General features: G+C 49.8%; 1 protein-coding gene across 1 annotated transcript; it reads left to right on the forward strand.

Moving 5' to 3' along the window:
• Positions 1 to 1,003: 1,003 nt before the first annotated feature.
• Positions 1,004 to 17,137, forward strand: CACNG5 (calcium voltage-gated channel auxiliary subunit gamma 5). Its single transcript, XM_082067238.1, has 7 exons — positions 1,004 to 1,093; positions 5,831 to 6,151; positions 12,343 to 12,571; positions 13,328 to 13,414; positions 14,181 to 14,321; positions 14,956 to 15,101; positions 15,514 to 17,137. The coding sequence occupies exons 3-7, from the start codon at positions 12,364 to 12,366 to the stop codon at positions 15,769 to 15,771; spliced, it is 840 nt and encodes a 279-aa protein (XP_081923364.1). The 5' UTR covers positions 1,004 to 1,093; positions 5,831 to 6,151; positions 12,343 to 12,363; the 3' UTR covers positions 15,772 to 17,137.
• Positions 17,138 to 23,900: the final 6,763 nt, after the last annotated feature.

Raw genomic sequence — 23,900 nt, forward strand, 5'->3', positions numbered from 1 at the left:
TGGATCCCAGCAGCTGGAGGAGCGATCCCGACACGTGCAAAGCCCCTGCACGCAATAAGCTCTTGTTGCAGAAATTGCCACACAAATCTGAGCTTCAGGTGCTGCACTGGTGGCCGTGAGCTGCCCTCAGCCCGGCTGTCACGGTGTGTGACCCTTCTCTTGTCCTTCCCGCTGTATCCAAGGCAGTGAGTGTCCCATTGCCGGACGCTCTGATGGAGCTGTGTCCTTATTCTTGGCTCTGCTGCCAGTTTGCTCTGTGTTTTGGCTGAATCACTCAGTCTGGCATTGGTTTCCAGAGCCCACAGCATCTGGCCTCGTGTCCCTCTCTCCTTTAGCCCTGGCTTTCTCCCTGCCCTGGCCGCAGCCCTGCCAAGCTGGCTCTCTCCAGCACGCTGGCTCGCTGCCCTCCAAGCCTCCCTGTTGTCTGCCATGTCCTTAGACGTGGTTCTGTTTGACACTGGTGGCTGGAGCCAGTTTTCCTTTCCCCAGCCCCCCCAGTGAGTCGTGTCCTGAGGGGTGCAGCGCACCCAGCGCTGCGGCCCCGGCCGCTGTCACTCCAGTGGGGACTGCGCTTTTCCAGGTGGGGTGCAGAGGGGCTGGGGGGTGCAGGGAAGGGAGGATGCACAGAGGGGCTGGGGCAATGCTGGCTCCCATCCCTGCCCCAGTGGTGAACTGGAGACAGCAGGGACTGGGGACAGATGGAGGGAAGCAGGGAGAATGGATGGATGCATGGATGGATGGAAGGAAAAGAGGAATGGGGGGGGGGGGGGAGAATTAGGAAGGGAGGAGGTGAATAGAGGGAAATTAGGAGAGTAAAGGGAAAGGGTGAAAGGGGAGAGAGGGATGAGGAAAGGAGGGATAGAGGGAAGTGGGGGGAGGAAGAGGGATGGATGGAGAAAGGGGGAGGGAAGAAGAGGAGGATGCAGAAAGGGAAGGAGGGATGAAGGGAGGGATGGGGGTATGGAGGGAGGGAGGGAGGGGGAGGTGGGCTGTCCCCGCCGGCGCCATGTGATGCCCTCTCCTCCCCGGGCTCTCCGGTTCCTCCCCGGCGCGGAGCATCCCCGGGGCCGCCGGAGCAGCGCCCGCGGGGCCGGTGAGTGCGGGCGGGGGGACGCTGGGACCCCATCCCGTGTCCGGGCCAGGCTGCACCCCCCGGGGAGGGGGGAAGCACAGTCCTGGAAGTGGCTTACGTGGCGGGGTTCCCGAATTGGGTGTAAAAACCTGAAAGTTCAAACCGGGGAGGTGGGAGGTGCCGCCCGGGTGTGGAGCCGCAGGGTTTAGGGCATATATATCTTTATCTTTTTAATATCCTCGCTTGAAGACAAAGCCGGCTGTGCCCCGGTAGCTCCCCCGGGGGGTCACCGGTAGCGGGGGCACCGCCCCGGGCAGCAGCCGGTGGTCCCGGAGCGGCCCCGGCTCCCGAGGTGGGAGCGACCGGACCCGGTCCCGGTGCCCGCCCGAGCGCTTCGCGTTACCTGCCCGGTTGCTCCGTCTCTGCTGAAGCGAAGGGATTTTGGGGGTTACCCGAGCCCCGGGTGACAGCCCCGATGGACCCCGGCACACGGGGAGCCGGTAAATCGCGGGGCTCCATCCCGGGGCTGCTTCTCCATCAGGCTGCTCGGAGACACAGAGGCCATGTCGTGGGCACTGTGAGCATCCCTGTCTTCAGTGGTGACTTTTGAACACGGAGCTGAGGAAGAGAAGTGGATTTTTCAGAGGGAATATAAAATCTGCTGGAAGTCAGGGGCTGCCAGGGTTTTTCAGTGTAGTAAATCTCTTGGAAAGGGGAGCGTGAATTCAAGTGATGCTATCTGAGAAAAACCTGACATGGTTTTTAAGCGGGGTAAAGTAGAGGAGAAAAAACTGGATCATGTGTTACTGTATGAACAGGCGAATGGGGACATGGAGCCTGTCTTCACTTTTCCACACATTACTTATTCATATCCTATGAAAGGTGGTGGAACATGAAATGTGGTATTTCAGCCACGATGGCAGCGAGCGGGGAGGGTTTCTGATGCGCTGCTCAGCTGTTGATTAACTGCTTGGCATTTTGTAAAACTTCATCAGCCCCTGATGCTTGGTGATTTTTGCAGCTCTTAGGGCCGGGTCTTCCAGTCACAGAGCAGTGGGCAGTTCCTGGGTGGTGTCTGGAGAGTGGGTCTCACCTGCAGCACCACTGTCCCCACTGCTGTCCCCACTGTGTCCCTCACACCCCCCGAACCTCCGCAGGGGAAAGGGCAATGAAAAGGAGGCCTTGTTGGGGCTGGTGGGTGTCCTGCATGGTGCAGATCAGCCTTTGGGAAGGGCAGCAAGGGCGTTGCGTTCACTGAAAGTGGCAGCACTTCAGCAAGAATGCTGAAGATGAATATTTCAGCTGAGTTTAGTGCAGCGGCAGCGGGTGCTGGCGGCGTGACCCAGGCAGGCAGCTTTGCTGGAGGAGCATTCCCATGTTTCCATCACTGCTGCCCTTTGGTTTCACAAGCACCGTGTGTTTGGGCTCCTTTCAGGGGCTCATGTGCTGCTGGATTTTAGGGGTGTCGTTTGGGTCTCTCACAGCGTGACCCACATAAAAAGCCAAATGGCAAGAGACTGGCTCTCACCATCACGCCTTCCCCTGCGGCTGCTCCACGTGGCATCCAGGGGACAGAAATGCTTCTGTGTGGTTATTTCTCTGATCCCTTGCTATACTATTGTAGCTGTTGAATATATTCATTGAGCTGAATGAATCCCCACCTGGCAGCATCCATACCGCAGCGTTTGCAGCTTCAGCTTCATTTATGGAGAGGGAAGGGAATATAAAATACGAGAGGGAAATAACGCACAAGCCTGCAGAGGCTTCAGTGGTATCAGCAAACTGTGAGCTACGTAAGTATGTGGTTGGAGTGAGCGCTGGAGGCTTTTCATAAGTCAGCTGGGAAGATTGAAAGCCCTGGCTTTAGGTGGCATTTTAAAAATAAATAGATGATGGAGTCTAGGTTAAAAGTTATCTGGGAGCCTTAATCTCACTGAAATTAAAGGGAGGTTGAGTTCTAGGTGTGCTCTAGAAAGAGGATTTGGAATCAGAGGACCGCACTGATGCATCATCAGGCTTGGAAAATGGGTTGTTACAGATGAGTGGGGTTTGTGTCTGGTCCCGCTGGAAGACAGGACTTGCAGCTTTTCCTTTATTATGAAGGAGGTATCATTGCTCATTAGTGAAAAACCTCATCAGAGCGGTGCTCGTGGCTGCACTGAGGGGCATTATTTGAGCAGCACGGCAGATGGCAGCCACTGACCCAGGACAACTCGCGGATAATTCATTTTCCCACTGGGTGCCCGTCCAGTGCTGCTGGGTGACGTCCCCATCCGCGGGGAGCAGACGCTCAGGTCTGCTGGGGCAGGGTGCTCCAAGCCCTATGGGTGGGCAGCTCCATGGCCCTGGCTTCTTCTCGGGAGATGTGAAACGCCTGGTTACATCAGGTGTCCCTTTTCTCTGCATCAGCTCTGGCTGGGAGTATCTCCGCTCAGTCGGAGAGGTGCGGTGGGTTGTGTTTGGTAGAGGTGCCCTGAGCATGGAGGAGATGCAGGGAGGTCCCAGATGGGCATGTGTGTCCCTCCACCTTCTCCAGCCATCAGGACAGCAGAGCTGTGAGCATGGTGGGTAGAAACCTCCCCTTTTGTGGCAGTCAGAAAGCTGAGTGTAGATGAGAGGAGAGTCCCTGTATGGGTTTGGTTATTAACAGCTCAGCAACAGAGGTTGATACCGTAACTTCAAGCCTAGGTGAGACATTTCAACCATTTCTTAGAAACATGCAGATAGGAAGAGTTTTCCAGCCCTTCCTTTCCCAGGATTATCACTTCAGGGACTGAGATACAATACATCACAGCAGAAGAAAATTTAACTATTTGGGAAATGCTTAACCAAAGTGATGCTCAAGTCAAACACCACAGACTGTGCCGGAGCAGGGTGAGAGGCAGCGATGTGGGGGCACAAGGTGGGATGGGAAATCCTGGAGCATCGTCCATCAGCTCTCACAGTGATGGACCATGAACATCCCGCTCATCTCAGCTAAAATTATGATTGGAGCCCATTATCTGAGAGATCTCCGTGGGACTGCAGCAGGGTCAGGGTGAAGCCGTGGTGGGACTGGTGGCTGCTCTGCCTTGTTCTCCTGCCTTTTCCCTGGGTGAGGGTGGATGCCATCACTTTTCACAGGAACAGAAAGCTTTGTCTTTGTCACAATATCTGAGGGGACGGTGGTCTCCTTGGCCATGGCTGGTGTGTGTACCCTGCCCAACGTGCCACTTGTCTGCGGCCTTCAGCGCTCAGACACATCAATGGCGCTCGGGGGGTTTCTTGCTTTCTCTCATTTATCTCATATTCTACCCAGGGGCCCCAGGTCTACCCCGAACCCCAGGAGGCCCAGGTCTATCCCGCACCCCAGGGGGGGTAGGTCTATCCCGCACCCCAGGGGGGCCAGGTCTACCCCACAATAAATGGGACATTCCCCATATTCTCTCATATCTCATATTCTCTCATTTATCACGCTGAAAATGTTCATAGAAACACTCCAGCTGCCAGCGCTGGTAAGAAGAGCTATAGGGAGCTGCCCTGCCTCCCCAGCACAGGTACCCGGGGTTCACCCCTCCCCGCCACCGACACGGGGGAGGCGGAAGAGTTTTAATTAGCTCTTGATGCTATTTTTTTACCTCCTGGCACTGCTTAATTTAGCTTGAGCTGTCATGCACTGATCATTAAGGGGAAAAGAAGGAAACGGGGGTGTTGGCCCCTTTCTGCTGAGCAGCCACATCTCCGAACTCCTGGGCTGGTAACTGGGGCTTGTTCCTAGACCTTCCATAGCTGTAAAATTGATAGCCCAGGGAAATTTCACGTGCTGGTGTTTGGAATTCATGGCTTCTGCAGGGCTGAGGAAAAGGCTTACACAGCATTTGTGGGTTCTGTTCATACCTACTTCAGTTTAAAACAATATAACTGTCTTATGGAAAAGGCGCCTGAGATGTTCAGTCATGCTGTGACCTGCCTGGCTGCTGAAGGACACAGAGACTGAAAAGCTGCCATGATGTGAGGAAGAGGCTTATATTCTCCTCTTTTTAATACACCGGGCTATTGCAGGACTTTGTGCCACCTTAAATGACATGTGGAAGTGAACAAGAGCCAACTATTAAAGAATTAATATTCCAGCCTTGGTCCTGGTGTGAAGTGGATGGAGCTGGCTGTCCCGCTCCAGCCATGGCACACGCGGTGGGATTACAGTGCCTTCCCTCATCCCTGCTGCTGGGTCTGCTCGGGCTCCCTGTGCCCCACCGAGGTGAGCAGAGGGAAGCCAGAGCCAGAAGGGGGTCACTGGATCGTTGGGTTACTGGAGTTCGCGTATTTAGGATATAAAGTACAACCTGCAATGTACAGCACGCAGAGGTTAATGGACAAGCACCGCTCTGCACAGCACACAGCAAAGAGATTTCTGCAGGTTTTAGAGTGAAGCCCCCAGCAGGTTTGCCTTGCAACACTAGATATTCCCACCTTTTATTCTGCTTTTGTAGCTCTTTGTAGGGCATTGAAACCAGCAGTTTGACTCACGTCCCTGACTGCGAACACTCTGACACGCTGCAAGCAGGTGAACGCTGTACGTCAGCTTTGATATGCAGAGGGCGAGAATGTGTTGGGAAGGGCTCAGCTGTTGCTAGCGATGTAAACTTTTAGAACATATAAATAGTTTAGACTTGGAGAATTGGACTTGGGTGCATGGGCAATATTACAAGCTCGGAGCTTTAGCTCCTATTTTTCTCTTGAGAAATGCAATTTGTGTCACCCTTTCCTACAAAACCACAGGGTTGGAGCTGCCGGTACGTGGTTGTGGAGCTGCCATCCACCTGTCTCTGCATCCCAGCCTCGGGCATCCCTCGTGTGAGTCGGTTGGAGGTGGAGGACCAAGGCTGAGCCCCCTCCTACAGACCAGGAGCTCCCCCGTCCCGCTGCCGGAGCCTCCCAGCTCCTCCCAGAGCCACCCAGCAACCCAAACATCCACCAAGGACCCTCCTGTGTGACGCTTCCCTCCCAGTCCCTCTTCCAGAACTTGATCTTCCCACCTTCGCAGCCAACACCGCAAGTTTTCCGCTTGCCAAAGTGTTGCTTCAGCTGGGGTTAAAAGAGGTAAGAGCTTCAAACGCCAAGGAGAAAAGAGATACATGGGTGGGATGTGCTCTATAAGAGGTGTTTGGGCGCATGTTTGTGGAACCAGAAAGACCATGTGAATGAGCATGAACTGTACGATGCGGGCTGTGCCAGCAGTGTGTGAGCCGGGACCTGGGGCGCTGTTCAGTCAATGATTTTATTTGTTGAAAGTTGCTGGCATCGTCCACAGCCATTAGTGCGAATGAGCTGGAGCGAAGCCATCACCCCAGCGGGCACAGTGGAGCTGGCTGGTTTGGGAAAGTCTCCGGTTAGAAGCTGGGGTGACGAAATAAATCTCAGTTTAAGCTGCTTTGACCTTGGGAATATCACTTGATCTCCTTGTGTTCAGTGCTGGAGCTGAAGGTGGGCTCAGTTATTGGTTAACAACTGCCCTTGCAAACCTGGCCCAGGCAAACGGGGCAGGTTTTGAGCAGCTCACAGCAAGAAGGCTGGTGCATGGTAAAGGGGAGGGATGAGCAATCACTGGGCAGCCTGGGGGTCTCACAGAAAAATATGGTACTCCCTATACAGCATCCCCTTTGCCCTTACGCTGGTATAAAAGGATTTCTGATCAAGCTTAAAAAAGTAACACAGGCAAGAAATGAAACATGGGAAGTGCCAAGGAGAGGGAGGGAATGTCTCAGAAAAAGTGTGGAGGTCAAGTTTAAAAGAACCATTTAGGGACGTGGTTCAGGTCTAGGTTGGACTCAGGGATGGATCAATGGTCCTGATTTCCAATCAAAATGATTCTATGGTGTTCTATGTGACCATGATTGTGTGATAGCGACACTCAAGATTACTTTTCACGTGTTTCTTGTTTCTGATGACAAACAAAAAATTAATAGGTTTGATTGCTGGGGTTCAATCTAGTTTTAAATAACTCACAATAACTCACAACCAGCTGCCTTTTTTTTTTCCCTTTCCTTTTAATCCCTCTCTGGAGAGGCTGTGAGCCCAGCGCACTCATTGATCTGCTCTTTCTGTCTGGTGTAATGGTTCTGCTGCATGGGGGCCGAAGCTTTCAAGACCAATATTGATCCTTGTCAAGTTTATGGCTGCTCATAGTCGCAGTTACCAGCGCTTGTTCAAACTGCCATGAGACGGACTGTTTTATTTCTTAATATCAAGCTAAACCTCCTCCACATCAAAAAGATTTATTTCCATACTTAGTTTTTCCAATACGTAATTTCTCTCTCAGAAACTGAGCTGACATTTCTATATGACACTAATGCAGCTCTGTAAAGCTGCCTTACATATTTCTGTCTTCCCATGCACCATGGGAGGTGGGGGGTGCTGGCAGCCCAGGAACCCTACGGACCAGCTCCAACCCCTTTGGCCATTTCCATCTCCACGTACCAGCCCAGGAGATGCTGCTTTTCTTTACATCCATCCTTGCTCTCCTTCAGCTGTTATAAGAAAGAAGAGCAGTCTCGTGTTTCTCTCCTGCCTGCAGTACACCTCTTCCAAGCTTCGGGAATGACCTGTTGCTTCCAAAATCAAAACTGCCTTTCCCCGTTGCCCGGTTTTCCAGGTCAGGTTTGTGGAGCTGCTTCTTCTGGGTCCCAGACAGAGCAGCGGGCACTGCCCACCCCATCTCCTCCTCTTCTTCTCCTCTGCTGAGCTGCACACACCCAGCTGAACTAAAGACAGTTCACCGCGTGCTCCTCATGCCGGCAAAACCTTCTCCACAAACAAATCAAGCATCAGCTTGGGTCAGTGGGACACAAGCTGCATCTTGCACGTGCTGTTTTAGGATGCAAATCTTGCATTTGCACCCTTGGGTGCTCCATAAGCTCAGTGGGAACTGCTGTGCTCCTCTGTCACCGCCTTTCTATTCCATTGTGGTTTTTAGTGACGGAATTAAGCTTTTCTGGGATAGCCCACGATGGAGCCAGGGTGACGTTGTGCTCTGGGGAGGGTGACGATGCGGTGCTGGCCCCCGCCAGCCCCCTGGCCCGGTCCTGCCTGCCCAGCATTGAAAAGTTTAGTACAGAAAGAGCCACTCTCCTTGACCTATTTATTTTTGCCCACGTTTGCGGCCTGCATTGTGTCCTGAGGAAGCGATTGTGCTGCTTGAAGGCCCTTTATTTTTAGCCAGCCCAATTTTCTGGTCGCAGTTAGTGGGAGCTGCTCCTTTCAGCTCAGCTCCACCACAGCTCACGCTCTCCTGCCTTTGCAGCTTTTACCTGGGTCCCTGATGTTCTTTGTACATTGATCGCTCGCTCAGTGGGTTTCCTACTCCCCTTCCACCAGGCTTTGATCCTCGTCCTTTATGTTCTGCTTGGCCTCTCCTGCTGCTCCAGGTCCAATTTCCCTTGCCCTGTGCCTGCAGCAGGACCGGGCTCTCCCAGCCACAGCGGCAGTTGGTTCTGGATCCCAGCACCCCTCCACAAACAAAACCTTCCCTCCCGTCTGTTTCAACAACCTTGGCTGTGCTTCCTCTCCTTACAAATGGCAGGAAATTGGAAATGATGCTCTAGCCACATAAAAATCAATAGCTACCTCCTTGGCCTGGCTTGGCCCTGCTCTTTCTACCTTTCCGCAGGGCAGGAGGGAGCATTGTTTTCCGCTGAACTCAGAGCAGTGATTTATCGATACGACCCATCCTGCCCAGGCAGTTGACCAGCAATGTATTTATTTTTCACAGCCCATCCACGTAGCCCAGAGTGGAGCTTGTGCTCGGCATTAGGTCATGAAGGGCTGGGCTCAGAAATCAGGACCAGGATAATATTTTCTTTATGTGACCATGGAGCATGCCTAGATCTGGGTGAACCGTGTTAGGAACAATGCCAACACTCATTTCATTTTCCGAAGGGGTCAGTCCCACGGAGGGCCATGTGCAGCTCCCATCAGAAGCTGTGGCTCCAAGACAAAAATAAATTCATTATAAGGACTGCAGATTACATTGCAGACTGCCTTTATTATTCCCTGGACCACTACCAGAAGACAGTGTGATTGGAGGCACAGGAACCGTTCTAAGGCCCTGTTTCTTGGAAATCTTTGGGTCTATAGTCATTTAGTCTAAAATGCAGCTACTGCTGGAAACCAAACAGCATCACCTTTTCGACTGTAGGAAACAGAACACAATCAGTAAAGGTCACCAGGGGATAAATCCTTGCTGAAAATCAAGCCAGCTCCTGTTGGTGTCCTTGAAAAGGTCTTTCTCTTGGGAGCCCAGGAATTCTCCAGGCACTGGACATGGGGGCAGGTTTATCCGAGCGGCTCCTCTGCACCGTCCCTGCCTCCCGTCCCCCACCGCATTGGGCTCGAGTTCCTGTGCCAGCGAGGCAGTAAGAGGGATCAGTCTCTAATGCATCCGTGATTACATGGAAATTGAAGTGTGAGAGTGAAAAGAAATGAGGCAATTGAGAGGCGTGACTCCCTGCTGCCAGCGTCACCCCAACGACCAACACAAATTACGACAAATAGATAGATTTTCCAGTGCCTGGTGTTGATGGGCAACAAGTCACAGACTACTTGCTTTGATTTTCAGCTCCTTATTAACGAAGAAAAAAAGTGCGGGGAGGATGTTTGTGGATGATACACCAGCCAAGAATAGAATCCAGCTCCTTTTACCATTTTGGCACCGAAACCCCGAAGAGGGATGAGACACCTTGTAGTAAACACTGTTCATTTTGAGGCAGCAGCTAGAAAATCTGGCTTTGAGTGAGTCAGGGAGAAGAACAGATGAGCCGGAGGATCTGTGCTTGATCTGGTCATATTGCTGGATCAAATGAGATCTCTAAAGAGCTGGGATAAGGCATATTCCCTGGGAAATTGCATATTCCCATCCAGTGAAGGAGCAAAGTGGTGTCCTGACATCTACAGCTTTTGCCCTTGGCAGTGAGGTTGTCCTCAGGCTATCGAGGTGCAGGACTACTTGCCAGGACACGCTTCTCTGCCTCACAGCACCAGTTCTTCAGCTGCTGCCTCCTAATTCCTCAATCTGTGCATCTCCTTCGCACATCTCGCTCCTCACGCTCCCAGCAGGGACGGGTCCCTCCTGGGAACATGTCCTGCTTTTCCTGAGCTGGGGGAAATATTAAATAAGAATATTAGCCATGAGGCTCGTTAGCAAAGCCAAATCCTTAATTTCACATGGGAGAGAACTGTCAGAGCTGTTGCAGTGCTTGAGGGTGCAAGTACATCTGCTTTCTACTGAGATGTACTTGTCTGCTTTGGACTCAGGGTAGGATGCAATAATAGTCTCTCTCTCTTTCCCTCTTTTGCTCAAGAACTTGCAACTTCCAGCAGCATTTCCTGCACCCAGAGGTGCAGACAGGCCTTGGGTGTCGCATCTGTTCAGTAAATGCAGTTATTTTGCCCCCACAGTAACTGCAAGTTTCCTTCACCAGTTCAGCCACAAGAAATAACTATCAGTGTTGTCTGCTTGTATTAATCATGAGGAAACTACAGTGTAACATTATCTTTGGAGACTTTCGAGTGTAGAAGTGCAAGCTGCGAGGGCTTTGGGCACCTCTGAGAGTCACTGTGAGCAAGTATTAATATATTAACAGAGGTGCAAGCAATAAAGCCTTCCTCCAGTCTGCTCGCCCAGCCAGATGTGTTGGAATAGCAAGTCATTGTCCCCTGCCCAGACAGGAGCCGCGTCTCCTGATTTAATCACAATATCCCACCACCTTTGCCGCAGTGATAACAGCAACCAGACCTCTCATCCAAAGAGCCTGTTCAGCAACGCGTGTCACGATAGCGAACACCGGCTGCGAGTACGGGCACGATGGAGCTGCTCCTGCGCCGGTTCATGAGCTGTGCGACCCGGCTGCCCCAGCTCTACTGTTTGTCCATCGTTATACTGGGAATAGGCATCTCAAAGGAAATGTGTGTTTAGGAAGACCCTGCGCTCCTTCCCAGGATCCAGGAGAGAACGAGCCTTGTGCAATTTTAAAGGGAACACAAGTAAGATGCATCCTGCTGCTACTGTGTTCAATTCGGTAGCTTTTGTTGTCTAGCTGGATCTATATATATATTTTTCCCCTATTGTTTGCAGTGCTGAACGACAGCAAAATGTGCCTTGGAAAAATATACATGACACGGCACTTATCTGTGACTCGTACTGCCTTTATAAAAGCAGTCAATAGCACTATCTGCCTCGTTCACGCTCCCCAGAAGACTGTCTCTCGCAAATATCTTTTCCTTCTTGCTCTTATTCCTCTAATCTTTCATTTCTGTAGCTTCCCCCACCCCTTATACTAATTGCGCTTTTCCTCTGTTGCACTAAGAACTGTGATTTCTGGTAACATTTTATCAGTCTGCAGGGTGCTGTGAGAACCGCTCAAGTCCACAAATCAGCAAAAATAAGAGAAAAAACACATATTCCACCCACAAGTGACATGGGGGATGAGGGAGGTTTTTTTGCCTCCTGTAATGTTTGCCCAGGGCCTGACAGCAGCTCTCTGGCCCCATTTCCCGCGGCCCCCTGAAGCACCAGCTCGGTCTCCATGTTCAGCCAACACCGGCACCGACAGATCTGATCCAGCAACCACAACCAAAAGCAAAAAGAAAAAGGCACCTTATTGCATCACACCACTCTGCTTGGAGGCATTTGATTATATCATTTAGCATGTGTGAATTTAGGATGGTTTTTGCAAAACTGGGATCTTGATCCCACAGTGTGTAAATCTACCCTGGAAGAGGAAAAGCGGTAATGCTGGGGGGAGCGGGGTGCGACCTGAGCTGCTCAGGAGCAGGTTGTGTTCTGGCAGCTGGAAGTATTTTTGTTGATCCATTAACACGGTGTCCATGATCCTCAACAGGCTCCTGTGCTGAGGAGATACGGTTTGCACTGCCACACGTAGATAAGGCTCTGAGGATGGCAGATGCTGCACTTTGGCTACATCCTTGGCGAGCCGAGCGCTGCGTTTGGCCAGAGCAGCAGGAATACACCTGCAGCAAACAAACGTGGAGCCGATGAGCTCCTCCTGCCCCAGCACCCGGCGTTCGGCACATCCCTGAGCCCTGGGCTGGCGTGGGGCAGCAGTCGGGTGGGATTTGGATCAAACTCTCCATCTGTCAGGTCCCGCTGTGATTGCTTTAATGGCTTGTTTCAGCTCGACCTAAATAAGCGATTGAGGGCACAGCGTAAAGCTTTGGCACATCCGTTCCCCCAAAAAGCAGCATGATGCTGATGGCCGTGTCCCCTCTCCCCACAGCCGTCCCCGCCTCGGCCCCCCATGCTTTTGGGGATGAGCGCCTGCGGCAGGAGGGCGCTGACCCTGCTCAGCAGCGTGTTCGCCGTCTGCGGCCTCGGCCTCCTGGGCATCTCCGTCAGCACCGACTACTGGCTCTACCTGGAGGAAGGCATCGTCCAGCCCCAAAACCAGTCGGTGGAAATCAAACTATCGCTGCACTCGGGGCTCTGGAGGGTCTGCTTTCTGGCAGGTATGGTCCGCCCCCCAAAAACACCCCCTGTAAGGTGATGTTTGCAGCATGCCAGCATCAGACCATGGGAAAGGGCTGGGGAAAATGGGGTTTTTAGAGGCTGTGCCCATCTCTGCTTCTGAACTTAGGCACAACCTGAGTCATGCCACCACCCCATGCCCAGATTTAATAGTCAGATGGATAAAAGTGCCTTTGCACACAGGCTTTGGGTGAGACGGCTGCTGCCATGCCAGAACCCGCTGTCCCCGTCCCGCTCCGTCCCAGCACCGCGGCCACAGCGCCTTGGGCAGCAGCTCAAAACTTTCCATTTTGTCCCTGGAACAGTCAGATTCAGGTCAGCTCAGCTATTCCCTCCATCCACGCCAAGTTTGATGAAGCCACTTGGCTGCAAGGACAGAGTTGAATAAAACCCAAAGGAATAAGAATCTCAAAGTGACCGATTTGAAATGTCACGAAGTTTCAACTGCTGCTTGGAAGAAGTCGAGGGAGTAAGGAGCTCTGATACCACCCCAGGGTGACCTTAAACCCTCTGGCTTCAGGTTTTTGTATACAAGTAAGTCCTTTTGCACAAGAGAGATGATAGTTAAGAGATATCTTTCTTCAGCCCTAAACACTGACACCCAGGATGGAAGCAGCACTAAAAAGCAAGATTGTTTTTATGCATGCACTGAAATAAATTTTAAAGGCACCCTCTCCCCCACCAAAAATAAGCAGACAGACATACTGCAGGTGTGACGCAGTGTCTGTTTGCTGCAGGTGAAGAGCGAGGCCGGTGCTTCACCATCGAATACGTCATGCCCATGAACATCCAGCTGACATCTGAGTCCACAGTCAACGTCTTAAGTAAGTGGTTTGGTGGAGTCTTACTCTTTGTGTGTGTCTTACTCTTTGTGTCCTGCAAAGCACCAAAGAGTCAATCGGGATCTTGCTGAAGAAGCTCCTGGTTCCCTGATAGTGCTGCCATGCAAGGATGCTGCTACTTTTTTCACTATGTGATTTACCTGACGTGCTCCTAAGCTTTTGGGGACATCCCTTTCTAACGGCAGGATGCTGACAGAGGCTCTAAGCTGTACAGTTTCCTGTCACTGGCTGTTCAGCACTGATGCTTATAGAAGTGTTGGGCTGTATAGTCTCCTCTCTATAATTTGCAGCTGTATTTATTCTATAGCAGTCAGTTTTACACATTACATAGTGGGATTAATTAAGGATGGAGTGTCACAGCTCTCATGATGAATTCTGCAGTCATTTCTGATTTAATAAATAGAAATGTTCAGCAAACGTTTTTTGCAATGAACCTAGAGAAAAATGCAGGTTCCGATGGTGTTTTCTCCTGTGTAACACCTCTCGTGGAAACCCTCAGAAATGCAACCATTAGCAGACATTTTCACAGCCAGAGTCTCCTCTTTACTCAGCTCATCAGCAAAGAGAGGAACCCCTGCCAGGGGCTGGGGAGCAGTGCAGGATCACCCACATTAACCGGGAGCGAGGGGGGACATGAGGTGCCCACAGAGCAGCAGGGCTGCAGCCATCCCACCCCCCTGAGCCCATTTCTTGTGCTGTGTGGGGAGGACTGACCTGCTCTCGCTTCCCTCTGCTCCTCTCCCCCCAGAGATGATCCGCTCTGCCACCCCCTTCCCTCTGGTCAGCCTCTTCTTCATGTTCATCGGCTTCATCCTGAGCAACATCGGCCACATTCGGCCTCACAGGACCATCCTCGCCTTCGTCTCGGGGATATTCTTCATCCTGTCGGGTGAGTTTTGCTAACCAGCTTTTTTCCTGAAAATCCTTGGGCATGGAGCACATTGGCTTTTGTAGCTGCTGATGCTCTCCTAACATGCTGTGGTTGCTGCTTGTCGGAGCCATCTCCTGCAGGATCTCCCACAGCCTGCCCGGGCTTTGCAGGATGGACAATCACCCAGTGCAAGGCTCGTGTGTGCCAGAGGCGAGGAGATGGGGGGAAAGCTCCCACCACCGTGCAGGAGCAGCCGCTGGGGTGCTGGGGGAGAAGACACCTCTCAGTGCACGTTGTTTGCAGGAGAGACCTGAAACTTCAAATTGCTCAGCCGAGATGTCTCTACATGAGACAAGTGAATGTTTTATTCATGGTGTTGTGCCAGTGTTCAACAAAGAGCTGTGACAGCTGGGCTTTGAAGCAACTCCTACCCGGTGCACGTGGACTTGCTTGAGTGGGTAACGGCTTGACTGAAATGTGAGCAATGCCCCGGGTTAGCTCAGCGGGAAATCAGCCTCTTTCCCCAGTTATTTCAAGCACACTTCCACAGTTTTACACTTTCACCCAAAGTCAGATCTTAAAGGAAGGTGCTTCTTCAGCGGCTTCATCCCTATAGCGTTTCCCACCGTCTTCCTCCTCTGTTCCTCCCCAGGTCTGTCTCTCGTGGTGGGGCTGGTCCTTTACATATCCAGCATTAACGATGAGATGCTGAACAGAACCAAGGACTCAGAAACATTCTTCAATTACAAATATGGATGGTCCTTTGCCTTCTCTGCCATCTCGTTCCTTCTCACAGAGGTACCTGGAGCTGTCCCATCCCTGTCATGAGTGTATCCCATTCTTAGGGGGCTAGTGTTGTGGCTGTGAGCAGAAAGAGGACTCAAATGGGATTTAAGGGTAGGCCATGAGAGCAGATATATAGTCTGGTGGAAGACATATACAGTGGGGACAGACCCCAAGCCTGGAGCACTGATGGGGTGTTTGATCACGATTTGACGCCAAGCACAGATGCAGAGGAGGAGGTGGGTTTGTGCCACGTTACTTATTGCAGGACACACGGCACAGGACAGTGAAGCAGCCATCCTTAGCGGCCCTTGTGCATCATCAGCAGAGCCAAAGAAAGCCATTTATATTTTAGTTGTGTTTTGCTGGTGGTGCAGAAGGCAGAGTTAGCAGGCTGAGCGTCAGGCCGTGTCTCTCTCCCCTGCAGAGCGCCGGGGTGATGTCCGTCTACCTGTTCATGAAGCGATACACGGCCGAGGACATCTACCGCCCCCACCCCGGCTTCTACCGGCCCCGCCTGAGCAACTGCTCCGACTACTCGGGGCAGTTCCTGCACCCGGACGCCTGGGCGAGGGGCCGCAGCCCCTCGGACATCTCCAGCGAGGCGTCCCTGCAGATGAACAGTAACTACCCGGCTCTGCTCAAGTGCCCCGACTACGACCAGATGTCCTCGTCCCCATGCTGAGCCCCGCCGCCCCCACTCCCACCCCAGCGCCGACAGTCGTCATGTCCTGACTCCATTTATTTGTTTTGGTTTGTTTTTTTCAGGCCACTCTTCCAGGGCAATTCTTTATTTATAGAGGCGTAAGTATAACCAGAGACATTGGTTATATAACCAGTAATATAACCTAGAGAATTGGGATATTTTCCGTCCTTTTTTTTTGTATTCTTCCCTGCATATGTAAAAATCTCTCCAAAGTCCTCTTCTTTTAGCTCATCCCGCAGAGCAAACAGCAGTTCTGCCTGGGGGATAAATCCATAAATCCAGGGCTGGACTTGAGAGCAGAAAAAATAGGGTAGAACTAAGACAAAAAAAAAGTGTATTTTTTGTTTTAGTTAGGCTGTGAAAGTTTGTGCATTTGCCTGTATCGTTTAATTATAGATTTACTAGCCTAAGTGCCAGCAGGTGTAAAAGATTTGCGTAAATTTCCAAGAAATAGCCATTGTCAGAAAAATATACTTTGTCTTGATTCAGTTGATGTCTCTTCTTGCTGGATAGCACTTTAAAGCAGGCTGCAATGGGAAATAGCCATCTTTCTCAACTATACCTCAGCAGGCTTAGACACAAGCAGGTTGTTGTTCCTCTATGGCCACTTGCGAACTGTTGCTTAAATATCCCCTATGAGACTGGAGTCCCTGCAGCCCTGGGGTGTCTGGGCTAGGGGGGGTGGCTCAGCACCCACTTTTCCACCTCCATCCCATAGATTGGGGGTCTGAAGAGTGACTGGGAGAATTTCAGTGCAGTATTGAGTGGAAAACTACCTAAAACATTCCTGTAGGAAACACCAGGCACGGGATTTAGGGGAAATGAGGGCCAGAAGCACAAGTTATTTTGTCAAAAGGTGAGATCCCAAACTGGCGTAAAGTGATGTAGCTGAATTAATGGCATCAGTCCACTGTAGCAAAGTAGTTGGCTTGTGTTTCATTTTGACAAGAAAATGGTATTTTAGCTGCTTTTTGTGTGTGTGTATAAACCTTCTTTTGAGGTTTTAAGTTTTAAAATTTCATATGATGCTTTGGCATTTTGGTCTTAGAGAGCTGGCAGGGTGAGAGCGTCACTCCCATTGAAAACAAAGGACAGGGAAGGAAAAATCTGTGCTCCCTCCTGTGCAAGCCCTGAGCTTGGCACCTTGCGGGAGAAAGAGCTTTGTCCAAACTTTGTTTCTGTTCTTGTTATTTTGAACCATTCAGAAAATTCCCTTTCTGCAAAAAGCAAAACCCTCCGGGGATTCTTGGTATATCTGAGCTTGGTTTGTCTTACTGTAATTAAAACAAACAGAATATATGCACTTCTAACCTCATTTGTAGCATACTATATTATGAATGTTGCACCTCTTTGTTATTATTTATTGTTTATTATTTATAATTTACCACTTAGTATTCATTATTTATAAACTACTCCAAAGCAGGGTCGGGTCCTGGCACAGCACCACTATTTGCATCGACTCTGACACCCATCCCATGGGACCTCACTGCAGAACAACCAACTCCTGTCCAGGATTATTTCCTCTCCAGTTCCTTCAGATAAGCCGGTAACATGAATCTAGTGTATATCCAGTATCACTGACCCCCAGTTTGCTAAGTTTTAAAACCAGAGTATCTTTTGGTAGATGCAGTTGTATTTACTGCTAGTTTTTATATTTCTCTCAAGCATCTGTTTTCTCAATCTAAAACCCAGTTTGTAAGTGCTATGTGACAGGTGCACTGCTGGGAAGGTCCAGGTGTTAAAGCATGACCCAGCCCCACCATCCAGGACTGAAGACTCCTGGTCCTCATCTGTTCGCCCCAGGCAGATAAACCATCAGTTTTCCACTGGGTTCTCTGTGTTTGGTGTGAATTAGGCTCCGACAAAGCACTGAAGTTCACAAGTTATGATCTTGCTTTTCCCAGAACCCAATGTAGTTTGCTGGGTTTGATGTTAGTGGCTTCTGGCAGCTCAAAGACCCTTTGCATCTTCCCCTTGATGAATCTTTTATATTCTCAGTCCTTCTTGGAAAGGAGACCTTGAGGATCACCAAAGTCACTGATGTTCAGAGGCATGAGGGCTGCCCCACACAGCTATGTTCTCCCACACCAGGGAGAAGTTTTGTACGATTAATCCTGTGCAGCACCATGAGACGTCCCTGTCCCCAAGTGGAATTTTCCTTTATACCAATTAAATACAGAAATACTCATTTTATAAATTAAAATGTCTGCCTACATAAGCAGAAGACGTGATAACAAACTTCACGCCTCCCTCAAGGCCCCAGAAGGTTTAGCAGAGTCTAGGGGTGAATTAGAAAAGTAATTACTTTAATTCATTGGAGAGATTATCATCATGTGGCTGCATTTGTGAGCCTGGAAGTTTGCATGTTCACCCAGTGAGCATGAGCCCTTCCTAAGCGCAGGACTGCTGAAAGAAATGTGTCAAAATAAGTGTTTGCTGTTTGTTCAGTAAATGCTGGTTTGAGGCAGGAAAACGTGGTGCTTGGTAAAGCACGGGCACAGTGGTTGTGCCGCCGGGTGGTATTGCAGCTCTTGGCTCTTGACATGGATGGCAATGGGCCTTTAAATGCAAATGTCACCTTCATGGACTGTGGAGAAACTTCTCCAGAGCTTCTGAGCTATGGAGACACACATGGCATGGACGCAGTGGTGGAGCAAGCTCCTTCTCTCTTGAGCATCACCTCATGGCTGATGTTCTCCACAGCAATAAACACTCAGTAAATAACTGTAGTATCCTCTTAGGACACCTAATCATCATTCAAACACCTCTCCTATCTTCTGGCGTGGTTTCACCGCACCTTAATCTCTGTTATGCCACATCCTTCGCTCTCTGAATAACATCACGCAGTTCCCTCCTCCGGTCTCCCACCCCTGTTTCAGCGCTGGCCTCGCATGTGTCCTTTCCATGTCTGTCGCTTGGATTGCAATAAATGAAAAGTGGAGTTTGAGGATAAACTAAAAACTAAACCAATTAAACTAGAGGTTTAACCCTTGCAAGACTGAAGAACTTAAACTCTCCATCTCTGCTGCCGATAGAACAAATCAAGCTGCTCGTGGGCCCGTAGGAAGGTAATTGCTCGGCTGACACTTGACAGAAAATTGTTTGCATTTAGAAGCAAAAAAAATCTCTTGTTTTGCATGAATGACTAATTGGTGTCAGACCCTCACTGCATGCGGCTGTGTCTGCTCCAACGAGCAAATTACCAGGGTTAAGGGTTAAATAACAACCCGGCGTTGCCTCATCCCCGCGCAGTTGGCTGCTCAGGACAGCAGCGGGCTGAGGGTTTTTCTGTCCCTGCCATCAGCCTCCACACAGCACACACAGCCCTCCCCAGCCCGGGCGCCATATGGAGATCACGGCACCCAGAGGGATGGATGAGAACTGAAAAAACTGCATGTGGGAGGTGAGCGAGTCCCTAGGAGGCTGGTCGGGAAGCCAGGTGCTCTGAGACATTCTCAGGGAACTCCTAAGAACCACCCTCCCCCTCCATGTCTGGAGGTTTTTTTTAATTAAATGCCCCTTCTATAACCCATCAGAGGCATTTTCTGACCTGCATCTCCCAGGACATGAAAGCTCTTCTCTGCCAATATCTCCCCTGCCACCCTGGGACACGTTCTCCTCTTTGCACCCTTCCACCACATCATTCCCATGGCCCCAGGTGTGATGGGACCATGGTGGGAACAGGCTCCCATTGCCCGTTAGTTAAAAGTGCCCTGAAAACTCTTATTGAATCAAGAGGTATGGATGCAAGGGGCTCATTAGAGACCGATCATGAGCAGTAATTAAGTAGCCAGGAATAATGAGGCTGGTCTGGGTCATGTTCTCCCTCAGTTGCTGCTGGAGCAGCTTGTGGTTCCAGAGCCCTTTCTTGCCCAGTGCTAAAAAAATAACTCTCTCTATAAAAATCTGCATACAGGTATAGCTGAAATGCTCTCCAGTGCTGTTCCCCTTGCACTTCTGTTGTTGGTGGACACAAGAAAACACTGGGAAGATGAAGGTAAGGTGAGAGCTCCCACACCAAGAAGCAACCCCCTCCTGGTAGGGATGCAGGTCAGGAGCACTGCTGAACTGGTTTGGATGCTGGTGGAGATACTGGTGTGATTGGGTGAGGTTTGGGTGGGTGTTTTGGGGCGACCTGGCCCTGGTGTTGCCCAGAAGGGTGACGTGAAACTGCTGCTGGGGGAGAGCAAATTCTTGCGCTGGGGAAGCCCAGATGAACCTTGCTGTTGTCTCCTCTGGACATGGGACTGAAGACCTGTGTCCTTCCATCAGCTTTGAGCACACAAGGCCCAAAGGTATTTTATTAGGGTGGATTTCAGCGGCGTATCTCAGCAGCAGGGTAAAGAGCTGACACAAGCACGGCGAAGGCGGTTTGGAGATTTCTAATACACAGTGCCCTGCTCGCAGGTCCTTGTGTTGCATTATTAATACTATTTGTCAGGGCTGTGTATTCATTTTCCCGAATGCGAGTTAGCCCCATGGGCTATTCAAGGTGTGCTAAGAAATTAAAGAGCGTTATTCCTCTCTGCTAATAGCTTGTGAGCTGTGCAGCACTGCTGTGTCCGTGGTGGGAGTGCTGTGCGAAAAGGCAAAATATTCACCCAAGTAAATACTCTTTCGCTAATGAGAAGTAGGTGATAGATATTTATTTTCTTTTTCTTCCTTCCTTATGAGATTTATTTATTTACTTCCATTTTTTTTTTTTCACATTTATCCAGAGGAGGGGAGGGAAAAAGAAACGGCATTTTCCTCCTTTTCTCATGGAGTTTTAGCTCATCCTGCGGCATCCCCTCCCGCACAGGTCGGGTTGCTCCACCATCTCTCTTCTCCTGAGAACTGTATCAGCTCTTTAGATTCTTTTCTGCAAATTGCCTGCACCAAAACTGTCCTGAACACACTAAAGCTGTGACTCCTGGGGTGGGGAGCGGGGTGTCCCTGCACCCCAGCTGCTGGGTGGGTGCCACTCAAGTGTCCTGGCCATGGCCGGGGTGCTGAGCTGACCTTTCCTCTGTGCACTGCAGGGTTTCTGTCTATCATTATTGTGTAGATATCAAATTGCAACCTGTTCCCATGGATACAGCAGATTATAGAAAGACAAGAGCTGCCTCTTTGCTTTATCTTCATGTGTGTTTTCATATACCTTAGATTTTTGGATTATGGTGACCTCAGCGGGCAGAGATCATAATTGGCGGGCGATGGCTGTAGCGATTACCTTGTGTATCCTTAATTGCAAACCAGGCCCTTGAAAGGAGGTGCCTGTGGACAGCGTGGGGCTGCAAAACATGTGATTGGCAAAGAATGTGTCACGGTCACACCGATTTCAGTGTCAGGCACTGCAGTGCTCAGTATGCTGAGAGGTTGTGCCTCTGTGTCCCCACCAGTGACACATGGCAGGGGTTTAGCCAGTCAGTCACACTGGCTTGTGCCACAAATGATTCCAGCAGAAATACAGATGGATGAAGGGGAGATGACGCTGTCAACATCGCTGTCCTGCAGCCCGGTGTCCATCACCGCTGCAGTCGGTGTGTGACACCTCTGTGCCAACATCCTTCTTGTTGTCACACCGCTTCATCTTTGAGTCGCTGGCCAATTCAGTCTTCTTGTAAACTTTTATGGGAAATAATATTTTTTATTATTATTATTATAATGTGCAGTGCAGGAAAGCAGTATTGCAACCAAAAGATTAGCCCCACTTGACTGTGTTGCCAGACTCCCCTCCCAGGGGCTGTATTTGAGGAATATATTGGCTCTAACTGGATATTTCAAGCCCTGAGCAGTTTGTACCATGGTGTTTGACCAGCATTTTTAATCAAACCATCTCAGAACTCCCCAAGCTTCACCCCCTCTCTTCGTTTCCAGCGGAAGGAGATGTATTCACACACAAATTGTGATTCATGCGCATCAAAAATATGCAGCAGCAGCATTCAAGGTTATTCCCCAATAAGCCATCATTTTTGTCGTCAGCTCCCAATAAATCTGGCTGTGATGAGCTGCAGCTGCTCTTAATCTTTAATGCTGGGGCAGCGTGAATTCATTTTTCTAAGAGAAAAAGCCTTGTGTGAGTGAGTGGGGTGCGCAGAAGGTGTTTGGTGACTTGGGCCCGTGTGGCTCAGGCTGCTCCAAGGGCTGTGAGCCAGCGCATCCGCGTTGTCCTTAAATCCTTTGTTTTGGAACCAAGTCCAAATTACCTGAATTAGTCACAAGTACTATCAAGCACCTGTGAATCTGCATGTAGACAAATCCCCAGATCCAGCTCTCTGTTGCTAATCAACGAAGTGCACAGGCACATGTTGAAATCCCTTGGACTCCAGCAGGATCCATATCAAGCCTAAACTAAGCCCAAGCATCTTTGTGAACATGTCGAAAAGCACCTGGTATTGGTCTTCTGTGATAGAGGAGCTGGGAGGCATGAAAGAGGAGTTAGTAAAGAGACATGACCATAAATTTCTTCTTTTCCCATAACGATAACATCTTTAATGAGGTGCATGTTCGCGAAAATATAACCCTGAGGTTCTCGCATCTGCCTGGCGTCTTGACACACGCTGCGAATTCAGGGGGAAAATCTGCCAGGAGAGCTGAAAGGTGTTATTTAATTAATAACAGCTAATTTGAATAAGTACCAAAATGTCACTCAGCTTCTCTGGAGGTGAGCTCCGTGATTTCACCTCCACGGGGACATGGGAAGTTTCTGGAGCCAGGGGACAATATTGGTGTCACGCAAGGAGCAGCAGGGTCTCAAGTCTCAGTGATCCTGCTCATTTCTTTATATTTAATAGGAAAATCTGTGGTATTTAGATTTAGTATAACTGAGTGCTATGGGGGCCTTAATGATGGTTTAATCTGTTGCCAGCTCAGCCCATCAGCGGCTGTTGTAAGCGAGGGGATAAATGAGACATCCCGTGGCATGTGCATTGTGCGCAGACAACACCTTACATTAAAATAATATGGCTTTTAAAGCTGCCTTGCTTCAATACTAGACAAGTTCAAATACCTGAGTGAAAGCTCCTATTTACCCTTGGAAAGCAAATTGGTTTTCATTTTAGTGGGAATTACAGGGTGAGCTTCTCAAGAGAGCATCCCCGGTTCCTGCTGGGCTTAACTAACTTCAGAATGACCCGTGTTTTCCAGGATAATGGGATTATATATTATTTAGTATTATTATTCATAATTCAGGTAAACAGGGAAGGTCTCTCCAGCAGTGCAGAACATGTACATATAAAATCCCCTTCAAATTATTTATTTCCATATAAATTATGTACTGTCAAAACTACTCTACTGATCTGAAGGTTAAAGTCTCCATCACAGAAATGTAGCAACTCCCAGTCATTTCAATCAGAATGTGATTATTTACAGAAAAAAAAAAAAAAACAGCCTGATGGTTGTGGATTTCCTATTGATCTCTTTCAGCAGCTCTGTCTGACTTAGAACAGTTGAGATAAATGCAATAAAAATACAAACCTACAGTTGTTTTATCTTTCCATAAAAAGTAGGTCATATCCCCATCTGAGCTGTATTTTATTCATGTAAATACATTTTTTTACGATTAAAAATGCAACAAAAACTGTGTTGGTGTCAACAGAGCTGAGTGGAACTGGGTTGCGGCTGGTACCCGGGTGTCCGCAGGACGGACCCGGTGTGGACGGGCAGGTCCCGCTCTCCTCATCCACCCTTTTGGGGCAGGAAAGCTGAACAGAGCAGGAGAGGAGTGAAAATGCTCAAAGCTCTCCAGATTGAGCTCCATATAGGAATAATTATGGCTGCTATTTTAAGAAGTTGTTTAATAACGTTAAAGCAATGACAGCCTGAGATTATAACACCGCCACCTCCGCGCTCCTGGGGGTTTTTTCTTTTCTTCCCTCCCTCTCCTATCAGCTCTGGTATATTTGAATTTTTCCAAGCCTGTGTTACCAATTATCATTCTCCAAAGGCTCTTGAGCAAGCTGGGAATCGCTTTGCACTAGGGGAGAAGACGAGGGATTGAAGTACAGAGCAAAGCTATTAGTCCCTCTCCTGGTGCCTACATGGAATGTGTGTGTTCAGCAGCAACATCCACATTTAAGCCTGGTCCAGTAAAACAATTTGCAGCAAATCAGAGCTGCTTCTGATGG

The sequence above is a fragment of the Streptopelia decaocto genome (genome assembly GCF_964273445.1).
Source record: "Streptopelia decaocto genome assembly, chromosome: 16".
NCBI classification, from domain to species: domain Eukaryota; kingdom Metazoa; phylum Chordata; class Aves; order Columbiformes; family Columbidae; genus Streptopelia; species Streptopelia decaocto.